The sequence below is a fragment of the Sorex araneus genome, chromosome 5 (assembly GCF_027595985.1).
Source record: "Sorex araneus isolate mSorAra2 chromosome 5, mSorAra2.pri, whole genome shotgun sequence".
Lineage (NCBI taxonomy): Eukaryota > Metazoa > Chordata > Mammalia > Eulipotyphla > Soricidae > Sorex > Sorex araneus.
Window position 1 is genome coordinate 116393303 of NC_073306.1, and position 21045 is coordinate 116414347.

Genomic DNA, 21045 nt, shown 5'->3' on the forward strand with positions numbered 1-21045 from the left:
CAAAAAAATCAGAGAGAGAAATAAAACAAGGGGCAGAGGATGTAGCTCAAGTGGTAGAGCATATGCAAGACATGCTCTGTGTTCCCAACTCTGGCCTCACTGACCGTGTCCCTGCTAGTCCCCAACATGGTAGGGACACTAGGACAGCAGGAGGGAGAAGTACATATTTGTTCATCATTTGTAAACTGGGAGTTTAGCAAATGTGATCTCATTTAATCTTCTAGGACCTCAGGGAGGTAATTTGACCTCTCTGAGCATCAATTTAACTTGAAAATGGGGACAATTGTTGAGAAAAAAACATTTGTTGGGGCTGGAGCGATAGCACAGCGGGTAGGGCGTTTGCCTTGCTTGAGGCCGAGCCGGGTTCGATTCCCAGCATCCCATATGGTCCTTTGAGCACTGCCAGGAGTAATTCCTGAGTACAAAGCCAGGAGTAACCCCTGTGCATTGCCAGGTGTGACCCAAAAAGCAAAAAAAAAAAAAAAAACGAAACAAAACATTTGTTGTAGCGGCAAACTTTGTTCCAGGACTTGGTTTTCTGACAGGATAAAATATATATATATACATATATATATTTTATATATATATACACACATATATATAAATTTTTAAAATATATTTTTAATAATTTTTTATCACTGTCACTATCACTGTCATCCCATTGCTCATCAATTTGCTCGAGTGGGCACCAGTAACATCTCCATGTAAGACTTGTTATTACTGTTATTGGCATATCGAATATGCCACAGGTAGCTTGCCAGGCTTTGCCGTGCAGGTGAAATACTCTCGGTAGCTTGCCGGGCTCTCCTAGAAGGGCGGAGGAATCAAACCTGGGTTGGCAAGGTGAATGCTCTATCGGCTGTGTTATCGTTCCAGCTCATAATTTTTTATAAATATATATTATTTCTTTAAATATTTATTTATTATTTTTATATATTTAAATATCCAAATATATTTATTTAAATAAAAATATTTTTATAAATATACATATATTTAACGCTTCAGTTACTAAACCATCTTAAAGGCAGATTATCTACTGGTGATTATGAAGGTCTAATTTAATCCCAATATCACTCTTTGAGTTTGTAAAATGATGTCTTGGAGTTCATGAGAAAGGTGTTAGAAACTGGACTAGGGTGATAGTACAGCAGGTAGGGCATTTGGCTTACAGGCGGCCGACATGGGTTCAATCCTCAGCATCCCGTATGGTCCCCTGAACACTGCCAGGAGTAATTTCTGAGTGCAGAGCTAGGGGTAACCCCTGAGTATTGCCGTGTATGACCCAAACAGATAAAAAATAAAAAGTGTCAGAATTATGGGGCCAGAGTGATAGCACAGCAGGTAGGGCGTTTGCTTTGCACACAGTCTATTAGGTTCAATCCCGGCATCCTGTATGGTCCCCCAAGCACTACCAGGAGAGTAATTCCTGAATGCAGAGCCAGAGTAACCCCTGAGCATCTTTGTGCATGGCTCCCAAATAAAAACAAACATAAAAAGAAAGGTGTTGGAATCTCACCAAAGCCACAAGGCTGGTGAATGACTACAAAATTGAAATCTAGGCCTGTTTAAGTCCAGAACAAGTGGTAGCTTATCTCACAGTGTGCGTATGAGGGTGGGGGACTAGTGTGTCCCCTTGGGAATTTCTGGGTATCTGCTGGTGACATGTTTGCTATTTAGATTCCTGAATATGTGCTTTGCTTCTAACTGTGCAGTTGGGAAAGTGACTCATCCTTAAACAGGGCAGAGTTGCCTATCTTTTATTGCCCTGTGGCATCTGTGTTTACTTCAGAAAGTCTTTGTAATAAAAGCACCATCATGCAATATGGAAACAGACATGTCCAAAAATGTGTACTTAAGTGGATAAACTCTTAAGAATCTGTGGGGGTGGGTAGTACTCAGGGAGCCACTGGACCAGTCCTGCTGATCCTCAGCCCGTTGCTTCTCAGGATCAGCACTAAGGGGTGTGTGTGTGTGTGTGTGTGTGTGTGTGTGTGTGTGTGTGTGTGTGTGTGTGTGTGTGTGTGTGTGTGTGTGTGTGTGTGTGTGTGTGTGTGTGTGTGTGTGTGTGTGTGTGAAGCACCCGGCAGCCTCAGGGCTTACTCCTGGTTCCATGTTCAGGAATTGCTCCTGGGTGGCTCAGGGGACCATATGGGGTGCCAGAGACTGAACTTGAATCAGCATCATGCAAGACAAACGCCCTGCCTGCTGGACTATCACTCGGGTCCAACAAGGTAGTTTTTGGACCACAACTGACTTGCTTAGACAGATGTAAGAGGAGAGAACGAGGGGAAATGTGTTCAAAAGAGAACACAGGCTTCTTCAGAGTGGAAATAAGCAAACAAAGAAATTAGACAGATAGGGCTGGAGTCATAGCACAGCGGATAGGGCATTTGCCTTGCACATGGCTGACCTGGGTTCGATTCTCAGCATCCCATATGGTCCCCTGAGCACCGCCAGGAGTGATTCCTGAGTGCATGAGCCAGGAGTAACCCCTGTGCATCACCGAGTGTCACCCAAAAAGCAAAAAAAAAAAAAAAGAAATTAGACAAGCAAGCAAGACACATGTTCAAGGGAGATCCTGGGCTTGAAAAAGAATAAGTCTAAGGGTTTTATTTTCCTACTGCTCAGGAGCCACATCAGGGCTATTGACTCTGTGCTGGGGGCTGCTCCCAGGTGTTAAAGGATCACGGGCCATAGCAGATCCAAGGAGTCTGAGCACAGACTCCTTATGTGCTCAGTCCATTGAGTTTGTTTTCCAGCCTATGTTTAAATTTTTGATTTTTGGGTCACACCCAGTGGTTATCTGGGTTTACTTTTGGCTCTGTGTTCAGGGTGCTCAGGGATAGTTCACAGTGGTCTGCAGGGGACCAGAAGCAGTGCTGGGGCTTGAACCTTGGTCAACTGCATGCAAGGTAAAGGTTATCTGCAGTGCTATCTCTCTGACCCTCTCCCCATACTTTTCTTTAAATCACAGCTACTTAAGATTTAATGAAGAAAACCAATTTTCTGTCTTCCTGAATGTACTCTTTCCAAGCTAGACGTTTCCAAGTTTGATTGACTGTGTGGGAGCAGAGACCCTGGAATATTGGCATCTGGATTCTCCCCAGGCCTGACCCATGAGAATCAGGCAATACTGGCTCAAAGAATGAAATAAAAGCATTCATCGTGTTGAATTATTTTCCTTTTGCTATGGGAAGAGTTGATCACAGATTTAAAGGTATGAAACAAGGTATAAAAACAAAGATATAAAAGGATCTCTCACTTCTGGGCTCCCAAGTCTGGCCCCCGTGTGGCTCAGCTGGTACTCTGCTTTGAATGCTTTGAGTGTCCAGTATGGCTAAAATCAAGGGGTTGGCAGGACTTCCTCCTTTCTGTGGGTTCTGGAAGGGGTGACAAGCTAGAACCAAGTTCTTTCAGGCTGTCAGAATTTAGTAGCTCTCTGTGGTTATAAGACTAAGTTCTGGTTACTTGCTGGAAAGGCTTTCTCTGTTTCTGGAGACTGCCTACAAATTGGCTCCTTCAAAGTCAGAAGTGGTGGGTCCTGTCTCCAGTCCCCAATTCTGATTTGCTTCTTTCCCTTCATTTCATATTTCCATACAAATCTCTATTTTTAAGGGTCCATAGAGGGTTATATTGGGCCCACCCAGATAATCCAGGACAATTCCTTTCTTTTAAAGGTTCTTAATTCTATTTGAAAAGGTTTTTTGTTTTTTTTTTTTTTTTTTTTTTTTTTAGTTTTTTTGCCATGGAATGCAACATATTCACAGATTCCAAGGACCAGAGTGGTTTTTTGTTTTGTTTTGTTTTGTTGGAGGGGGATAATTTTCTGCTCGCCACAGTCCCAGTACTAAACCTGTAAATTTAGAGCATATGTTCTCCAGTTACTCCTTGAAGCTAAGTGGAGGGTGAAGCTACTGAGAAGAAACTTTTGAAACAAACTAAATGACTTGTCAAAGGTTCCAGGGACAGTTGTAGATTTAAAAAAACAACCTTTGCAAAAATTCAAATCAAACCATTCTTTTGGGTAGTGTTAGCTGGTTTTTCCTTTTGACCTCTTCGGGAAAAATTACAGATTTTAAAACGTAACTCTTCTCACCTTCTAAGCCCTATTCACTTTGCAGGATCTGGCAGTTAACTGGGTACGAAAGTATCTTGTTTAAGGTATATTAGATGCTGGTGTTAGGGGTTGGTCGTGAAGCACAGTTCGCTTTTCCTTCTGCCAGCTCTCCCCGGGGCTAAACTGAGGAAGTGGAGGAGGGCGATCCCTGGGAACCTTTCAAACGATACCATCGATTCTGCTTGCTGTTTAGGCTGGATTCAAAGAATGAGGGCTATTTCTGGACACCGATTTCACAAAATAGGCACAGAAAATCTACGTGCTGGATGCTCAACTCATTTCATTTAACGCTCTGCACTCCGGGCTCAGGGAGGGCAGGCACAGTGCCCAGGTAAGTGCCCCTCGGGTGCTATCACCTGCTCTATGCCAGGAGACAGCTTCCATGGACCTAACTCGCGGTGTCTCTTCTTCAACCTCTCTACCACTCTACCGGGTAACTTCAATCTCAACAAAGCTCACAGGGCATAGACTAGTGGTGTGGATGGCAAAACTGAGATGCAGTGAGATCTGAGTTCCTGGTTTGAGGCTCCTGTTTGGGGTCCTAGCCTGGGTCTCTGACTCCACGGCTTGCGCTGCTCTCTTGAGCACTGGTTCTATAAAGAGCCCTGTGGGATGGCCCACCAATTCCGTCACACAGCCCGTCAGCAACGGCAAGCTGAGGGCGCTCTGGCCTGCGGGTGCAGCTTCTGCAGATACCCAGCAGTAAGGAAGCACCGGCGGAAACGAGGCTGTCTCGAAGTAGCAATCGTGGAAAAACCGTTGTACTGGTATGAGCGTGTTTTTGTCTCCGTCTCGGGCTGCAGTGAGTCATTTAGGAGAGTACCAAAAGGGAAAGTCCTGCCTCTTGTCACCTACGAGAAACGGAGGTGAGAATCGCCTAGGCGGGCAGAGGCACCAAGTGGGCGCCGGGAGCCCAGTTACTCATGCTCTAGCCCCCACTGGAAACCGCCCAAGGCGCCGAAGAGAGGGGAAGGAGTTAAACGTGGCCAGCGGGGGCCAGCCACCGCCCCTTCCCAGCATCGCCTCCCAGAATGCCTCAGGCCCCCGTCGAGTTCCCGCACCTCGCGAGACTCCGCCCAGCCCCTTCCTAGAACGATGGTCCTTTTCCCCCCTTTCCTCACAGAACCGTGCGAGGGGCGGAGCGAGGGAGGGGAGGGCGGAAAAGCCCGGCCGCGCGGCACGCCGGGAAATGTAGTCCCAGCGTTCCCCGCAGCCATATTCTTCCGGAGCGGGGGAGGCCAGAGAGGCGACGGGGACTACGATTCCCATCCGCCCTTTCGGTTTGTTTTTGTTCAAAAAAAAAAAACCCACACTCCCCCTCCTCACTCTTCACACACACTCACACACACACACACCCACGGCCGACACGCACACAACCCGGGCGCCGAAGGGAAAGCCGCGCCTCGCCCGCCCGCCCCGTCGCCGGAATCGTCTCGGCCCCTCCGCCGAGCGGGAGCGCGGAGGCCGGAGCCGTGACCTCTGACCCCGTGGTTATGCGGAGCCGCCGCATTCCTTAGCGATCGCGGGGCCGCCGCCGCCGCCGTGGGCGACTGACGCAGCGCGGGCGCGTGGAGCCGCCGCCTCCCCTCCCCCACCGCCGCCCTCGGCCGGGTCTCGCGCCCGCCGGCCCCGCGCCCGCCCCCTCTCCCGGCCGCGCCCGAGCCTCGCGCGCCGCCGCCGCCGCCGCCGCCACGCGCTCCCCGCCGCCGCCTCAGCCCCAGCCCCGGGCCGCCGCCGCCCCAGCCGCCCGCGCCGCCCGGAGGTCCCGCGTGGAGCCGCCGCCGCCGAGGATGAAGGACAAACAGAAGAGGAAGAAGGAGCGCACGTGGGCCGAGGCCGCGCGCCTGGTGAGCGGGTCGCCGCGGGGGTCCCGGGGGGGGGGTCGGGGGCGCCGCGCCGCGCGCCCCCGGGAGGGGGAGGGGCGAGGCCCTGCCCACCGCGGGAGGGGGCGGGGCCCCGGGCCGGGACGAGCCCGGGGGCCGTGGGTGGGGGGGGCGGCCCCCGCCGGGTGGGATGTGGCGCTTTTTTTTTTTTTTGCACACCCCCCCAACCCCCACCCCCACCCCCACCCCCAAATTCCTGCGGAGGGGCGAGCTGGCTGCCGGCTCCTCCCCCTCCGAGCGGAGGAGGCCCGCCGCCCCTCCCCCACGGTTTGGCAGCCACTGGGGGTCTGGGGAAGCTTCGTGTTTGCCCTCGGGGGAGTTGGGTTTCCGGGAAGGGTCGGAAGCCCCTCCCTCGCTTCCTGGTGGGCAGTGGGGTGGTCAGTTTGATTCCGGGGGGGGGGTCCCGGGGGCGGAGTCGGGGAAAAGGGCCCCCGATTTCAAGGACGCAGGGGGCGCGCTGAGCGTTCCCAATGTAAACCAGGTGTGAGCCGGGAAGCAAAGGATGGCTCTCAGCTGGAAGCCCCCCGCCCCTGGCCCAGCCTGGGGTTGCAAACTTCGGGGGTCGGTGGGGCACCCGCTGGGAAGGCGGGTGGGAACGCTCGTGCTGGGCTCTCCTAAGGAGCTAGTGGACCCGAGGTTGGCAAGTAAGGGCCCAGACTTTTCTATTTAACCGGCTTGATTCCGATGCAGGTGGTCTGCCGACCTTACTTTGCAAAAAATGCTGACTGGGGCATTTGACCCGAGAGAGCTAGACTGGAGTCACTGCAGAAAACAGCCTCCACTTTGCAAAGAATGTGTGTGTACTTGCTATTCCTCAGTGTCTTGGGCATGTCTGCTTGAAGTGCTGGACAAAGACCAACGTCTGAAGATTCCGCTCACTGGGGCTTAGCTCAGGAAGACTGTATGAGGTGTTTGAAGCTGCCCTGCTGAGTGCAGTTTATTTGCAAAGTGTCAGAGGATTTTAAGTGAAATGTCTTCATCCTTTCGGATTTGCTCAGACGCTTTGGGACAGGTTCTTACAGAATAATATTGCTGATGGCAATCACAGCAGATAATACTTCTTGTGGAGATGGCGCTTTCTCAGAACTGTCCCTGGGCAGGGTTACAAGCTCAGATCACGTACTTGTCTCGATACCCTGTAGTTTATATGTAATTGCTATAATTTACTTTTAATAGTGAATGAAGTTCGACCTTATAATCTTTCATTTTATTGGAAAGTGAGGTTCCTGTAACAAAGGTGTTGTGTATAAAATATCCGAGTATGTGTTGGGTGTTGATCGAAAGCTTGCTTTCTGAGAGCCTATAAAACTCAGTTATTGATTTGCAGAAAAGCTGTTTGGTCTTAAGGAGACTTATTCACTGGCTTCCCATTTTCCTTGGGCAATTGTAGTCCATAAAACAAATAGCAATTGTTTGTTAATTATATGCTTCAAGTAATTTATTTGGTTTGGCATGTGAAATTTGAAGATTCTGAAGGTCTGAGTATTTTGATTCAGTCCAAATTGGAAGCTCTGGAACTTTTGGAATCCCTGGGAATTTTAGGATTTCTTGTTGCTTTACCTGGAAACATTTAGGCTTGAAGGAGACGAGGGTAGAACTAGAGGATGCTCTCTTCTAAAGGTAGCAAGCATGGGGATTGATTGGACTCTGAGTTTCCGTTATCCACGTGTTTATGATTCTGGGCACCCAAAGAAATTTTACTTGGCCAAGCTCTACTTGTTAGAGATGGGTGAAAGTGCCCTTACCTCCTGTGTTTTTTTAAAAGTCATTTGTCTAAGTTCTCTGGGAGACAGTAGGAAATTGAGGTCCACTGTTAAACCTCTTTAGGGTCTTATTTTTGTTTGATCTGAACGCCAGTATTCAGGTTGCTGCTTCTGTTTTGGCATCGGCCCAACTTCATGGCAGATTATGAAGTTCTTCATTTTCTTCCAGTTTCTTCACTAAAATATAGTAACATGAGGGGCTGGAGAGCGCTTGCCTTGCATGCAGTCAGCTCAGGTTGGATCTTCAACATCCCATATAGTTCCTGGAGCCCCACCAGGAATGTTCCCTGAGCACCACCAGGTGTGGTCCCAAAACAAAAAGCAGTATGAAGTGTAATTATTACTCTTTGGTGCACTTAAACATGTGAAAAGAAATTCCTAGTCATATGGAATAAATTTTGTGACTGTGTTTTAGAATTTTCTCTCCTTCAGAGTGGTGAATGAGGGGGGATGTTTGAACCTCCTTTCCCTATTTCAAAGAAATGGTGTAACATTGTGTAGTGGAGAGTTTTGAGCACTTTTCCCTTAGATGGAGAGAAACTTGAGTTAAAAGGGTAGGGCAGTAGGTTAGGTCTGACTGCTCTCTGGACAGGTGAATTTTTGCCATGGCAGTTGGATGTATTGGCTTCAATGGCACATTTTTTTTTATTATTTTTTACCTTGTTCAGATTGGTGGCTAGAGTGGTACTGGGAACCTTTTGGAAAACTATTTTAGTAGGAAAATAGAGACGAGAGGACTTTGGTAATAATTTATCTCAGGCGCTCCCCCCCTCCCAACATTTGGTAGTGTTGTCTATTCTTGATGTAAGAGGTGGATGGCAGAGGACAATGAGTATAAAGGCTTCTGTTTGTTAGAAACTGTTTGTTTGGGACAGTTACTGAGGGGATTTCCCAGTAAGTGAATGCCCCTAAATGCATTCTCCTCGCCTTTGAGAAGACTCTTCATTGCGTGCTTATCTTTCCCTTTGATTCATGATTGACCGTTCTTATATCAAACCTTTTTTTGTCTTTCAAGTGGAAGAGACTTTGTAAAGTGTGCAATAGAAAGAAACATAGAACACTGCTAAATTGTTACTACACTCAAAGCTGGGATGCACATACAGATTTAATAATAGTACTTTGTATCTTCTGATATAACTTCCTTTTAGAGATTTTGTTTCCTCTTTCTTAGATTCTCAGGCTTTTTGTAAATGCTGTTTAAATAATCCGTAACTAATTTTTCAGAGTCATGCTTTTGCAAAAGAAAATCCCACAAAATTTGTTTGCTCAGATCACAATATGTATAAGAGAAATAATAATACCAGTGGTAGTGAACATATGTAGCTTGTATCAGAATTTATTGTGGTTTAAGTCAGCACTTTCTAACTTGGAATTTGCTTAGGTTGAATAAAAGATGGATAGGGTTTGCCATTGAAGAGTTTGTGGTCTTCTGGTAATTGGGTGGGTTTGGACATATGAGTAGAATTTTACTTAAGAGCATGGTAAGGGCCCACATAGGTATAAGTGGTAAACAGACATTCTGGTTCCTGCTTATTCGGGCACAGTTATGAATAGTTCTTCCTCTCACTCAAAATGCTCCACTTTGGAAGATAAATTATATGTGTTGTGGAACTGTGAGGATACTGAAAAAAGATATATAACTCTACCTGGCAAAAATCAGAAATTGCTTCCTGAAGAAAGCTGCTTTATACACTGACTCTTGAAGAGTAGGTATGAGTTTGGCCCATCACAGGAGGTGTCAGCAAGGATTGATGACAGGTAAAAGCAGAGTGCTCCATGCTTGGTAGGTGGTGACTATGGAAGTTGGGCATCACTGCAAGTAGTTACTGGAACTTTATAAAATCTGGAGAGCAGCAGTTTGACAGTCAGGTGGAGAGTTACACCAGATGATGATACAATAGCCTTGTTTGCCAGGCCCGTGGGTACCTGCTTTATGCCAGGCACTGGAGGCACTTATGTTATCTCTAGTCTGAAAAAAATAACTGAGAGAAGAGAGGAAATAGTATCCTTTTTTCACAAAGCAAAGAAACTTAGATTCAGACTGGCTAGGGAACTTAACTTCTGAAGGGGGTTTGAGGGCCAAAATTTGAATATCCTGTATTTCTGTTTTGGGGTTTTTTTTTTTTTTTTTTTGCTTTTTGGGTCACACCCAGCAATGCTCAGGGGTTACTCCTGGCTCTGCACTCAGGAATTACTCCTGGAGGTGCTCAGGGGACCATATGGGATGCTGGGAATCAAACCCGGGTCGGCCTCATGCAAGGCAAACACCCTACCCGCTGTGCCATTGATCCAGTCCCTGCTTGCCCAATGGACTCTCCAGAACTTCAGCTTTTGCTGCAGAAGATTAGGTTTTTGTTGAAGGTTTGTGTGTGTGTGTGTGCTGCAGAAGATTAGGTTTTTGTTGAAGGTTTGTGTGTGTGTGTGTGTGTGTGTGTGTGTGAGGGCAGGGCAAGGTGGGGTAGGATGTGAGGGGGTGGACCACGCCCAGATGTTCCCAGGCTTTTTTTTTTTAGCTTTTTGAGTCACAGCCGGCAATGCACAGGGGTTACTCCTGGCTCTGCACTCAGGAATCACTCTTGGCGGGGCTTGGGGGACCACATGTGGTGCCAGGGATTGAATTGTGTTCGCTGTGTGCAGGGCATGCTTCCTATCTACTGTGCTATCTCTTTGGCACCCTGTTGGAGGTTTTTTAAAATGGAAAGGGATAAGTACAAATTGATTTTGTTGGGTTGGCCTTAGGTTTTAGCGAGAAAGTTCTGCAAGAGTAAGTTTTTATTTTGTTTTTTGAGGAATTCCTAGAATTCTCCCTGGCACAAAGTAGGTCCTTTGTGGAATGAAGGATGGCACCAGAGTAAGAGGGGTTTGAAGAAAGTAGAGTGGGGTGCAGACATTGGTGAAAAGACTGTGTTGTGTCAGTAAGAAACTGACATTGGGGCCTGTAGCGATAGCACAGCGGGTAGGGTGTTTGCCTTGCACGGACCGGACCAACCGAGTTTGATTCCCAGCATCCCATATGATCCCCTGGCATGTGCCAGGGGTAATTCCTGAGTGCAGAGCCAGGAGTACCCCTGTGCATTGCCGGGGTCCAAAGAGAAAGAAAAAAGAAAGTGACAGTGAAGGTGGGCTTGGGTGAGGGAGCTTGATGAGAGTGATACCGAGGTGTCCGAATGAGATGATTAGAAAGGTTATCAACCAAAAGTGGGAATACTGGAATAAGACTATGTCTGGTGGGAGGGTGGGGGTGGGGAGTACAATTGGAGTTGCTGATTAAATGAATTAGAGTAGAAATTAATTAAAATAGACAAGGTGGGACTGTAGCAATAGCACAGTGGGTAGGGCGTTTGCCTTGCACGCGGCCGACCCGGGTTCGAATCCCAGCATCCCTTATGGTTCCCCCAAGCACAGCCAGGAGTAATTCCTGAGTGCATGAGCCAGGAGTAACCCCTGTGCATCGCCGGGTGTGACCCAAAAACTAAAAAAAAAAAAAAAAATTAAAAAAAATAAAATAGACAAGGTAGGGTGGGGGGTATTTAGACCGAACCAAATATTAGATGGAGGATGAGGCTTGGGAAGAAATCTGGATCTTGGGGTAGAGATTTGGGAGTTACCAAAATTTAGGTAGTTGAAGCTGAGCGACAATGATGTTAACCACGGAGAATATAAATACTGAAAAAAGAAACTAAAAATGGAACAGAGGGGGTTTTATTTCAGCCGTGACTTCTCTAAAATTTGTCATACTTAGTGCTAAGATCTTGTACTCTTTTACAGAAACAGCAGTGGTTCTGTTAGGCTTCCTACTTTGATTTTTTATTTGTGAGCAGTACTCGGTTACCATTATTGTTAAGTGACTATTAGTCTGATTTGGTTAACTGTAACTGCATATGTAGAGAGGACAGTGATACAGATAACTTCTCTCTTTCTTAGATCACATTTCTAAAACAGCTTTTAAGTGAGGATGCTGCATTTGTTCACTATAAAACTACTGCCATGACTGCTAACAAAAACGGGATGTTTGGCACATTGTTTGCTTGTGCCGTTACACAGAATTATAACATCCTGTTACCAAATGGCAAAATCTGCTATGACTGCTGATATTAGAATTTTGCAGTACAGCGGCAAAAATCATTTACAAACACAGGTCCTAATCACACTTTTATGGAAAAGAAAGTCTGGATGCAGTTTTGTCTTACAGTTTTTTATATAGCAGTTTATTGTTTCAATCACATTAACAGCTTCTTTAAGTAGTAATCAGGGTTGCCACGGCCCTATATAATATAATATATATGTTAAGGAGATACATTTTTAGAGTGGAGAATTGGGATATTTTAGCTAATTGCAGTACTTTCAGTAGATAGGTATGTGTATAATTTAGTTTCTGAAGTAATTTTAAATGGGAAATTTTAACTTCTCAGCAGTGGTTATCTCATAGCAGAACTGTTCCGTGGTATAGACTGATGGGTATGAATGGAAATACCGCATTGAAGTCAGACATTTATTTTCAGGTACTAGAGAACTACTCGGACGCTCCAATGACGCCAAAACAGATTCTGCAGGTCATAGAGGCAGAAGGACTAAAGGAAATGAGGTTTGTATTGCTATAGTTTCTTATTGTCTTTCTGTAGTTAAGTAATGATGCAAGTTCTCTTATACGTAAGTCACACCCACACCCCCACTCCCCTGCTGCTAGGGTTCAGCTGCCTTGGTTCTGTGCTTGCCTGAGTGGAGGGTGGGAGTGTGCTCTGTGCTCTGTGCTCCCTTAATTTGTTTGTTGGTGGGGCTTGGGGAAACCAGGTGGTGCTGAGGATTTAACCCAGTCCTCCTACATGCCACTTTATGCACTTCAGCCCTTGAGCTGTCTCCCTGACTTTACTTTTTGATAGTAAAATACTTCATTGGTACAGTTTAATGTCAAACCATGTTTCCATTGCTCACTTACCTCCTTAAATTAATAACTAGCATTACAAATAACAAGAAAAGGTCAGTTCATTTCTGTCAAAAAAACAAGCTGCAATTACCCTTCTTTTTTTTTTCTTTTTCTTTTTGGGTCACACCCGGTGATGCACAGGGGTCACTCCTGGCTCTGCACTCAGGAATTACTCCTGGCGGTGCTCAGGGGACCATATGGGATGCTGGGAATCGAACCCGGGTTGGCCGAGTGCAAGGCAAACACTGTACTATCACTCCAGCCCTGCAATATGCCTTTCATGTAATTAATTTGCATTTTAAAATTATTATTCACTGGTCTCTATAATAAGTAATTCTATATGAAAGGAGACACTGGCCTAAAACATTTTACACATCTTTAATAAAAGACTACCTACAACCCTGACTTTAGAAACTTTAAGAATTAGGAGTTTCTGTAAAATCAAGTTCACGTAGCACCAAAAATTTGAAATTTATAATAACTTTAGCAATTGATTTACTGAGTTAAAAGATAATGATTTTGGGGCTGGAGAGATAGCACAGCGGGGTAGGGCTTTTGCCTTGCACGCGGCCGACCCGGGTTCAAATCCCAGCATCCCATATGGTCCCCTGAGCACGGCCAGGGGTAATTCCTGAGTGCAGAGCCAGGAGTAACCCCTGTGCATCGCCAGATGTGACCCAAAAAGAAAAAAAAAAAGATAATGATTTTTTCTTTTTGGTGCTTTTTTGGGGGAGGGGGTAATGTGCAAAACTTCATTATAGATCCATGATTTTAAAGGACCCAAGACTAAAATTTTTTTTTCAGTTTTTGATTATACCTGACAGTGTTCAGGGCTAACTCCTGGCTCTGTGCTCATGGATCAGCCTGGCAGTGCTTGGGATTGGGTGATATGTGGTGTCAAGGATTGATCTGGGGGCTGGAGTACAGAAGGTAGGGTGTTTGCCTTGTACGCAGCCGACCCGGGTTCCATCCCCAGCATCCCATATGGTTTCCCAAGCACCGCCAGGACTAATTCCTGAGTGTAGAGCCAGGAGTAGTTCCAGGGCATTGCTGACTGTGACCCAAAAAACAAAAAAAAAAAAAAAAAGAAAAAGGGATTGACCTGGGCAATTGCCTTAACCTTTATACTATCTCTGGCCCAAGACATTTTTTGAAAATGAAAGTGCAGAACACAGCATAATCACTTCTTGGGTACTTAGGCAAAAGGCAGATCTTTTTTTCTCAGTAACCTTTAGCTATGTTAAGTTAGCCTTTTTTTAGGGTCAGAATGTCCTTAATTTTGAAATAGTCCAATGAGATGCTTGCCTTGCATGTGGCTGACCACGGTTTGATCATGGCACCACATACAGTCCCCTGTGCACCACCAGAAGTGATTCCTGAGTGCAGAATCAAGCGTAATCGCTGAGCAGGGCCAGGTGTGGCCACTCATGTACTCCTCCCTTTCTCCTCACCCCAAAGAAACAATACAGCTTCACTTCTTAGACATTAAGTTCGCTATTCTCTAGTTTTGTTGGGAGAAAAGATACAGGATTGTTGAGATCATATTCATTTAAATTATACCTGTGCATGATGTAGTGTTATAATCACGTCTTATTTTTGTTTTTCTGGGTTATTTCCTGTCATGCTGCTGTCTGTACTGCTGTTGGACCCCTATGAATATAGAAGGTAAATTGGTCCCTTCGGGACAAATAGAATGGAGAACTTGAACTTGTTTTTTGCTTCTTGCTCTTACAAGAATTAGGAAGCAGTAGTGGTGCCTTTGATCAGTGAGCAGCACTGTAATTTGTAGGCAGAAGTATAGTGTGTGGGAGTCGAATTGCTCCCAGGACTCTGCCAGCGTGCCGTTCCCTCTTGTAGCAGAGATGTTAGTACACCCACTTGCTACTCTAGATCTGCATAAGGGTTCCTTTAGAGATTGGTTCTTGGTGAAAATTTTTTTTAGCATCCAGTGTGTTCCAAAGCAGAATAAGTAATAGGTTTTTTTTTAACTGGGTTTTTTTTTTTTTTGACTCAATTTATTTTTAACACTGTATAAATTAGGGCCTCTAGTTCTGAAAAAATGCTTAGAAGCTTTTCTTAAGATACTTATATATTTTTAACATGCTGGGGAGAGGGAAGAAAATGGGCATAGGTGAACTATATAACACTTGCTAGTGTCAAACTCATTTAAAATTAATAATGGGGATTGAACGGTATTTTGGACAGTTTTTCTATTTTAAGATTCAATAGGGGTTTTTGTTTGTTTGTTTTTTCATTTTTTGGGCCACACCCAGTGATGCTTAGGGTTTACTCTTGGCTCTGTACTCAGGAATTATTCTTGACAGTTTTTGGGGATACCAGGGATCAAACCTGAATCAGGCATGGGTAAGGCAAGTGTTCTACCCACTGCACTATCTCTCCAGCTTCTCAGTGGATAGCTTCTAACTCACTGACTGGTCTTTGTTTTGTATCCTCATGTAGCATGGACCATGAAATGGCATTTTACCCTTTTTGTTTATTTAGTATTTGAGTATTACTGGGTACCAATTTCATTTGACTTACTTTTGCTTTTTATATTCACATTTGATTGGTTGTTCCTAGGGAAATGTTGAATAAAACCCTTCTTTCCACTTCCCAATAGGAAAGAAAGCAAATTGAAGTACTGGTTGATCCTCTTATATGCTCATTAGAAAATATTTAACTGGAAAAATAGATGTGCTTATTTTCTTGGGCTAGCCCCACACCACTGATTTCATGGTCTTTTTGTTGATAAATATTCTGTGACAGTTTTTAAGTGTGTTATGCAGGTTGAAATACAGAAACTAGGAAACACAAGGTTTTTTACACCCCAGAGCTAGTGCAGGGGATAAGGCACTCGCTTTGCATTAGATCTGGTTTGATCCCTGAACTTTCTTATGCTTTTCTGAGCACCTCCAGGCATCATTCCTGAGTACCAAGCCAGGAATAGCTAGCCCCTGAACACTGTTGGATGTGACCCCACCCCCCAGATTGAGTGTTTTGGGGGGGATTTGGGAGGAACTCCTGGTGACACGCTGCCAGCCGGGCTGTTTGCTTGGTGCTGCTTGGCAGTGCTGAGACCTGCCAGGGCCACCCTGGTGGTGCTTGGGAGCCTCCAGCGCCACACCCAGAGTGCTTGGGAGGCCAGGTGGTATCAGGGGTTGAATCTGGGTTGGGTACATGATGTGCCCTAATTCTTACGCTGAGGTCTATTTTTTTTCTTTTGTTATTGTTTTTGGGCTACACCTGGCTGCTCAGTAATTACTCTTCACTCTGTATTAAAAAAATCATTCCTGGTGATACTCAGGGGCGGTATCGATGCTGGGGATTGGGCTAGGGTAGGCTGTATGCAAGGCACACACTGTGCCTGCTGTACTCTTGCTCTGCACCCCCACTTTCTAGATTTCTTAAGATTGGTTCATATTTTTAGAGTGCACTAAGGAAGTGTCGGCATGGAACAAGGGTATTATGTGATCTTACAGCAGAATGGGTGTTCCATTTAGTTACTGTTGAGCTACTTTTATAGTGAAATAGTCATGGGATCTTAGGATATCTACTGTGGGTCTTTTTTTTTTTTTTAAGAATGAGCTAGATCTTTGAGTAACAGATATATGCATGTGTATGGCCCTCATCTTTCATCATATGTTTTCACAGCGGGACGTCCCCTCTTGCGTGTCTCAATGCCATGCTGCATTCCAATTCAAGAGGAGGCGAAGGACTGTTTTATAAACTGCCTGGCCGAATTAGCCTTTTCACACTAAAGGTAACTAATATGAGCTCTGGTGTACTTAACGTAGTGAGTGTAAGAATCACTAGGTATGGGGGCCAGAGAGATAATTCAAATGAAAGAGAAGCTTTGAACCTGGCATCGCATGGCTGCTATAAAGACACTGTGTGGGGACACCCCCTCCCCCACTCATGATACTTTGATTTTTGTTCGTTTCAGTTTTGGGGCTCAGGGCGTATTCCTGACTCTGTGTTCAAGCCCTGACAGAGCTTGGGGGAAACCATAAAGGGGTATTGGGGATTGAACCCGGATTGGCCTCATACAAATCAAGTGCCCTATCTTCTGTGCTATCTCCAGTTCCTGAATTTTTATTTGAAATAAACAGTAAGGTAATCTTGATGATCTTTGTACAAATGGAGTTAGATATTTGTTCCATTTGTACAATTGGGATTTATTGGGATTTGTTTAGAATGATGTGAGGGGGGAGAGAGGGAGAACTACGTGTTCAGCATTAAACACAGGTTTCTCCAGAGTAGAAATAGGCAGGCAAGGATACATTGAGACAAGCAAACGAGCTCCATGTTAAAGGGAGAGCATGGACTTGAAGTTCAAACCTATTGGTACAACGGGTTCTTGATTCAGCTTGGTATTGCTGGAGTGAGTCATGTATATAGTATTCCAACCCACCCTCCCTTCAGCTTGCCCCTCCACTTCCCTGTTCTGTTGTGAGTTAGGGTATTATAAATTATTTTGTCACATTAGCTATTATCACTTATGTTTAGCGTTTGCTTGTCTGTAGCTTTGCAGATTGTGTGAAGTAGAGGGATGAGCCATTGTGACAAAGTTGCAGATATGCCTTGATGAGGATTTTGTTTGTAGTAATACTGCAAAAGGATAAATTGCTGGGCGGCTAAAGTATGAACTGTTTAATGGAAAGTAACTGAAATAGCATTTATGGAATTCAATAATAGTAGTTATTGAATTTATTTAGTATTTATTAGATGGTACTAATTGCAGAGGAAGATGATGTAAATCAGGTAGCATTCAAAATAAAGCTCAAATAGGGTTGAAATGTATCCGCTAAATTTCCTACTATTTGTGTTACAGGTTTTATAAAAAAAAATTTTACTTTTATAAAGTTGTTCACGATATTTGATTACATTTAATATTCCAACACTAATCCCACCACCATTACACCTTTCACCACCATATTTCCATCCCAAACTCTGCCCCCAAAGCAGAACCAAAATAATTCATTATGCATTGCTTGTTATGAATAATCTACTAAAAATGAGACAAAAAAGGTCCACTTTCTTTCTTTCTTTCTTTCTTTCTTTTTTTTTTTTTTTTGCTTTTTGGGTCACACCCAGCGATGCTCAGGGGTTACTCCTGGCTCTGTACTCAGGAATTACTCCTGGCGGTGCTTGGGGGACCATATGGGATGCCGGGGATCGAACCTGGGCCGGCCGCGTGCAAGGCAAACGCCCTAACCGCTGTGCTATCGCTCCGGCCCCAAGGTCCACTTTCTTAGTGGAAAGTGTGTGAAGATTGTTGAATTTCACACAGCAGCCATTAAACCCTTCTATTAGAGATTAGTAACGTGTTGTTAAAGGTTGATCCTTGTGTGCTTATAGCTGCATCTCTGTAAATATATTTCCCCCTAAGATTGGTTGCCTTCTGCTTTAAACCCAATCAAATGTGTGTGCTACTCTTGGTATATTGGTGGTGTGAAGTATGAGAGTATTGGCAGCTGGGGCTAGCTCTATTAGGGTGGAGAGAGGCCTCACCTGCCCCACTCGGGGTTGCCCCGAATGAAACAGCCTGGCCCAGGGGTCTGGTGGCATGGCTATAGCGTGTTGTTACAGTTATTGTTTACACAGGGAATCACCTGAACACAGCCAGATGTAAGCCCTGAGAACTTGGTGTGAACCAAAACCAAAATACATAAAATGGGATCAGTATACTTCTTTTGTAAAAAGCCAGATAATTGAGGTTTTTCAAACCATCTTTATTTATATCATAACTGTTCAGTTATGCCATAATACCAGGAAGCAGCCATAGAATGCCTAAAGAAATGTGCTTGAATATTTCAGTAAAACTTTATCGTGTATGAAGTCTTGGATATTAACCTGGGGCCTCACACGTGCAGAACAAGTGCTCTATTGCTGAACCCTAGCCCCACCAATAAAATCTTTCACAAAACAAGTAGTAGGGCAGATGAATTGTGTTGTTGACATTTGGTTTAAACTAAAGATGACCTGTTAATGGTGAGTAAGTGGAAAATTAGGTACCAGCCCTCCTGTTATTCCATAGTTAATCATAAGTCATAGTCGAGATGCAAGCTTTTTAGTTTTTGTTTTTTGTTTTTTTGCCTTTTTGGATCACACCCAGCGATGCACAGGGGTTATTCCTGGCTCATGCACTCAGGAATTACTCCTGGTGGTGCTCAGGGGACCATATGGGATGCCGAGACTCGAACCTGGGTTGGCCAAGTGCAAGGCAAACACCCTACCCACTGTGCAATTGCTCCAGCCCCTAGTTTTGTTTTTATGATAGACGTGTGTGTGTGTGTGTTTTATTTATTTATTAATGAGTCACCGTGAGAGTGCAGTTATAGAGTAGACTTGTCTTTTAATTAACACATGAACATACAACTCTGAGTTGTAGGTATAAAACTTATTCTTCATGATCATATCAAGTGCATCTTATGTTCAGATGTCTGCTGTTTTCTGTGTTTTTTATTTCTGATATTTTAAACACTTTTTGTATTAAGAGGTAATATAAACTAATCTCCGAACCTAAACCTTGGTGAAAGAGTCCTGTGTTCAGAGTAAAATAGAACGGGGGGCAGGGCACGTGTCTTGTGGCTGACCCAGGTTTGATACCTGGTGCTGTATAAAGTTACCTGAACACCACCAGGTGTGATCCCTGAGTTCTACTGGTTGTGGCCCAAAACACAAACTCCTCCCCCTCCCCCCAAAAAAAACAAAATAAGAATTCTTAGTTCAAAACCAAACTTGTAACAAATAAATTTAACCTCTTCATGAAGGTGCCAGCATTTCTGATACAAAGTCAGTTCTTAGGAGGGCTGAGAGAGAAGGTATAGAGGGCTTGTGGCACACTTGCCTTGCACATGCTCGATCGGGTTTGGTCTCTGGCACCACATAACAAACCAAAGTTTCCTCAGGTACTAACAGAAGTAATCCCTGAGCACAGAGCCAGAAGTAAGCCTGAGCATAGCCAGATGTGAACCAACACACACCTCCCCCAAAGAAGAACAGACAGCAAAGTCTGTAAGAAGGGGGAACCTTCATGGTATCCCTTTAGGTTCCACCTCCTTAATTGCTTGTTAATGGCATTTGGTTACATATTAATGTGATTATATATAATTATCCGCATTATATCATAAATTATAGATACTCATTGATTACATTTCTAATTTGTTGGGGCCACTTGTGACAGTGCTGGGTGAAAGTGGAGGCCTGTGGTGCAAGTCCTTCCTTCCTCTTACTCAGAACACAGAAATACCTTTTCCTGTGGGCATAACTGGTTTTGTCTTTGTGATGAGGTTCTGGGCCAAAATCTTGGCATAGTTGATGCTTACTTAAGTATTTGAAATCAGTTTTATTTTTAAAATTAATTTTTTGGTGACACCAAATAGTTTTATCTTTAAAAATTTACTTAAGGAAATGTGTGGGGAGACAAAGAATGCGTGTTCAAGAGAGAAGAGAGGCTGCTTCTCCAAAGGGGAAAAAGCTAAATTTAGTTTTTCATTTTATTCTATATGCTGGCTCTTTTCTTTTAGTCTACAGCCCTTGTCTGGTTACATTGATGGAAGACATGCTCATTTCACTTCTGCATTCGGCTTTATGTTGTTTAGTCTTTATAGTATCTTATTCGTTGGACTTAAATGTCAGCTACTATCACCTTTGTTCTCTTTGGTTCTCCTCGTTAGACTCAGTTCCTTGAGGGCATAGGCTACATTTTATTTTTATGCTAGTATGCCAAATGAAGTAGCCATTAATAAGTACATATTTAACGAATGAAGAACAGATGCATGCTAGTATTGCTTTGTTCCTCTTTTGTTTTGGCATCTGATAATAAATGCTACTCATAATCTGATGACATTATCTCTAGATCTACCTCATCTCAGCCAAAATAAAGAGTGCTTACTAGGGTGGCTGTGTTAGAATTTTAGCTTGGTTAATTATTTGTGCTTCCTAATATTTTGACTTGTTTATTAAAGCAGTATATGCAAATACAACAGAAGCAGAATGCAACAGAGAAAGTAATAATATTCTATTACCTATAATCTTAACAGATTATATCCTGGCATTTGAGAAAATTGGATTATTTTGTACCAGGTAGGTCAGTGGATGTTGGAGGCCCAGGTTTGATCCTTGAAACCTCTTGGTTCTCCAGAAACATTGCTGGGTGGGGGTAGTCTCCAAGCACCACACATTGTGGGCCCACTCCCCAACTTCAGAACAAACAAGCAGACCAATTGGATTATACTAACAAGCTTTGGTACATATAGATGGGCCTTTTTGTTACTTTTTTTGATGAGCTGGAGATTGAAGCATCTCAAAATGCAGATACCTCATCCACAAAAATGTGTGCTCTGGGGCTGGAGC

At 44.4% G+C, this 21045-nt stretch overlaps 1 protein-coding gene across 1 annotated transcript in view; it reads left to right on the forward strand.

Annotated features, from left to right (window-relative positions):
* Positions 1-5821: 5821 nt before the first annotated feature.
* Positions 5822-21045, forward strand: part of ASXL1 (ASXL transcriptional regulator 1) — a 63285-nt gene continuing 48061 nt past the window's right edge. The window contains exons 1-3 of the mRNA XM_055138317.1: positions 5822-5964; positions 12266-12348; positions 16339-16447. Of these exons, the coding sequence (XP_054994292.1) occupies positions 5908-5964; positions 12266-12348; positions 16339-16447 (249 nt within the window). The 5' untranslated portion in view covers positions 5822-5907. The remainder of the gene's footprint in view (positions 5965-12265; positions 12349-16338; positions 16448-21045) is intronic.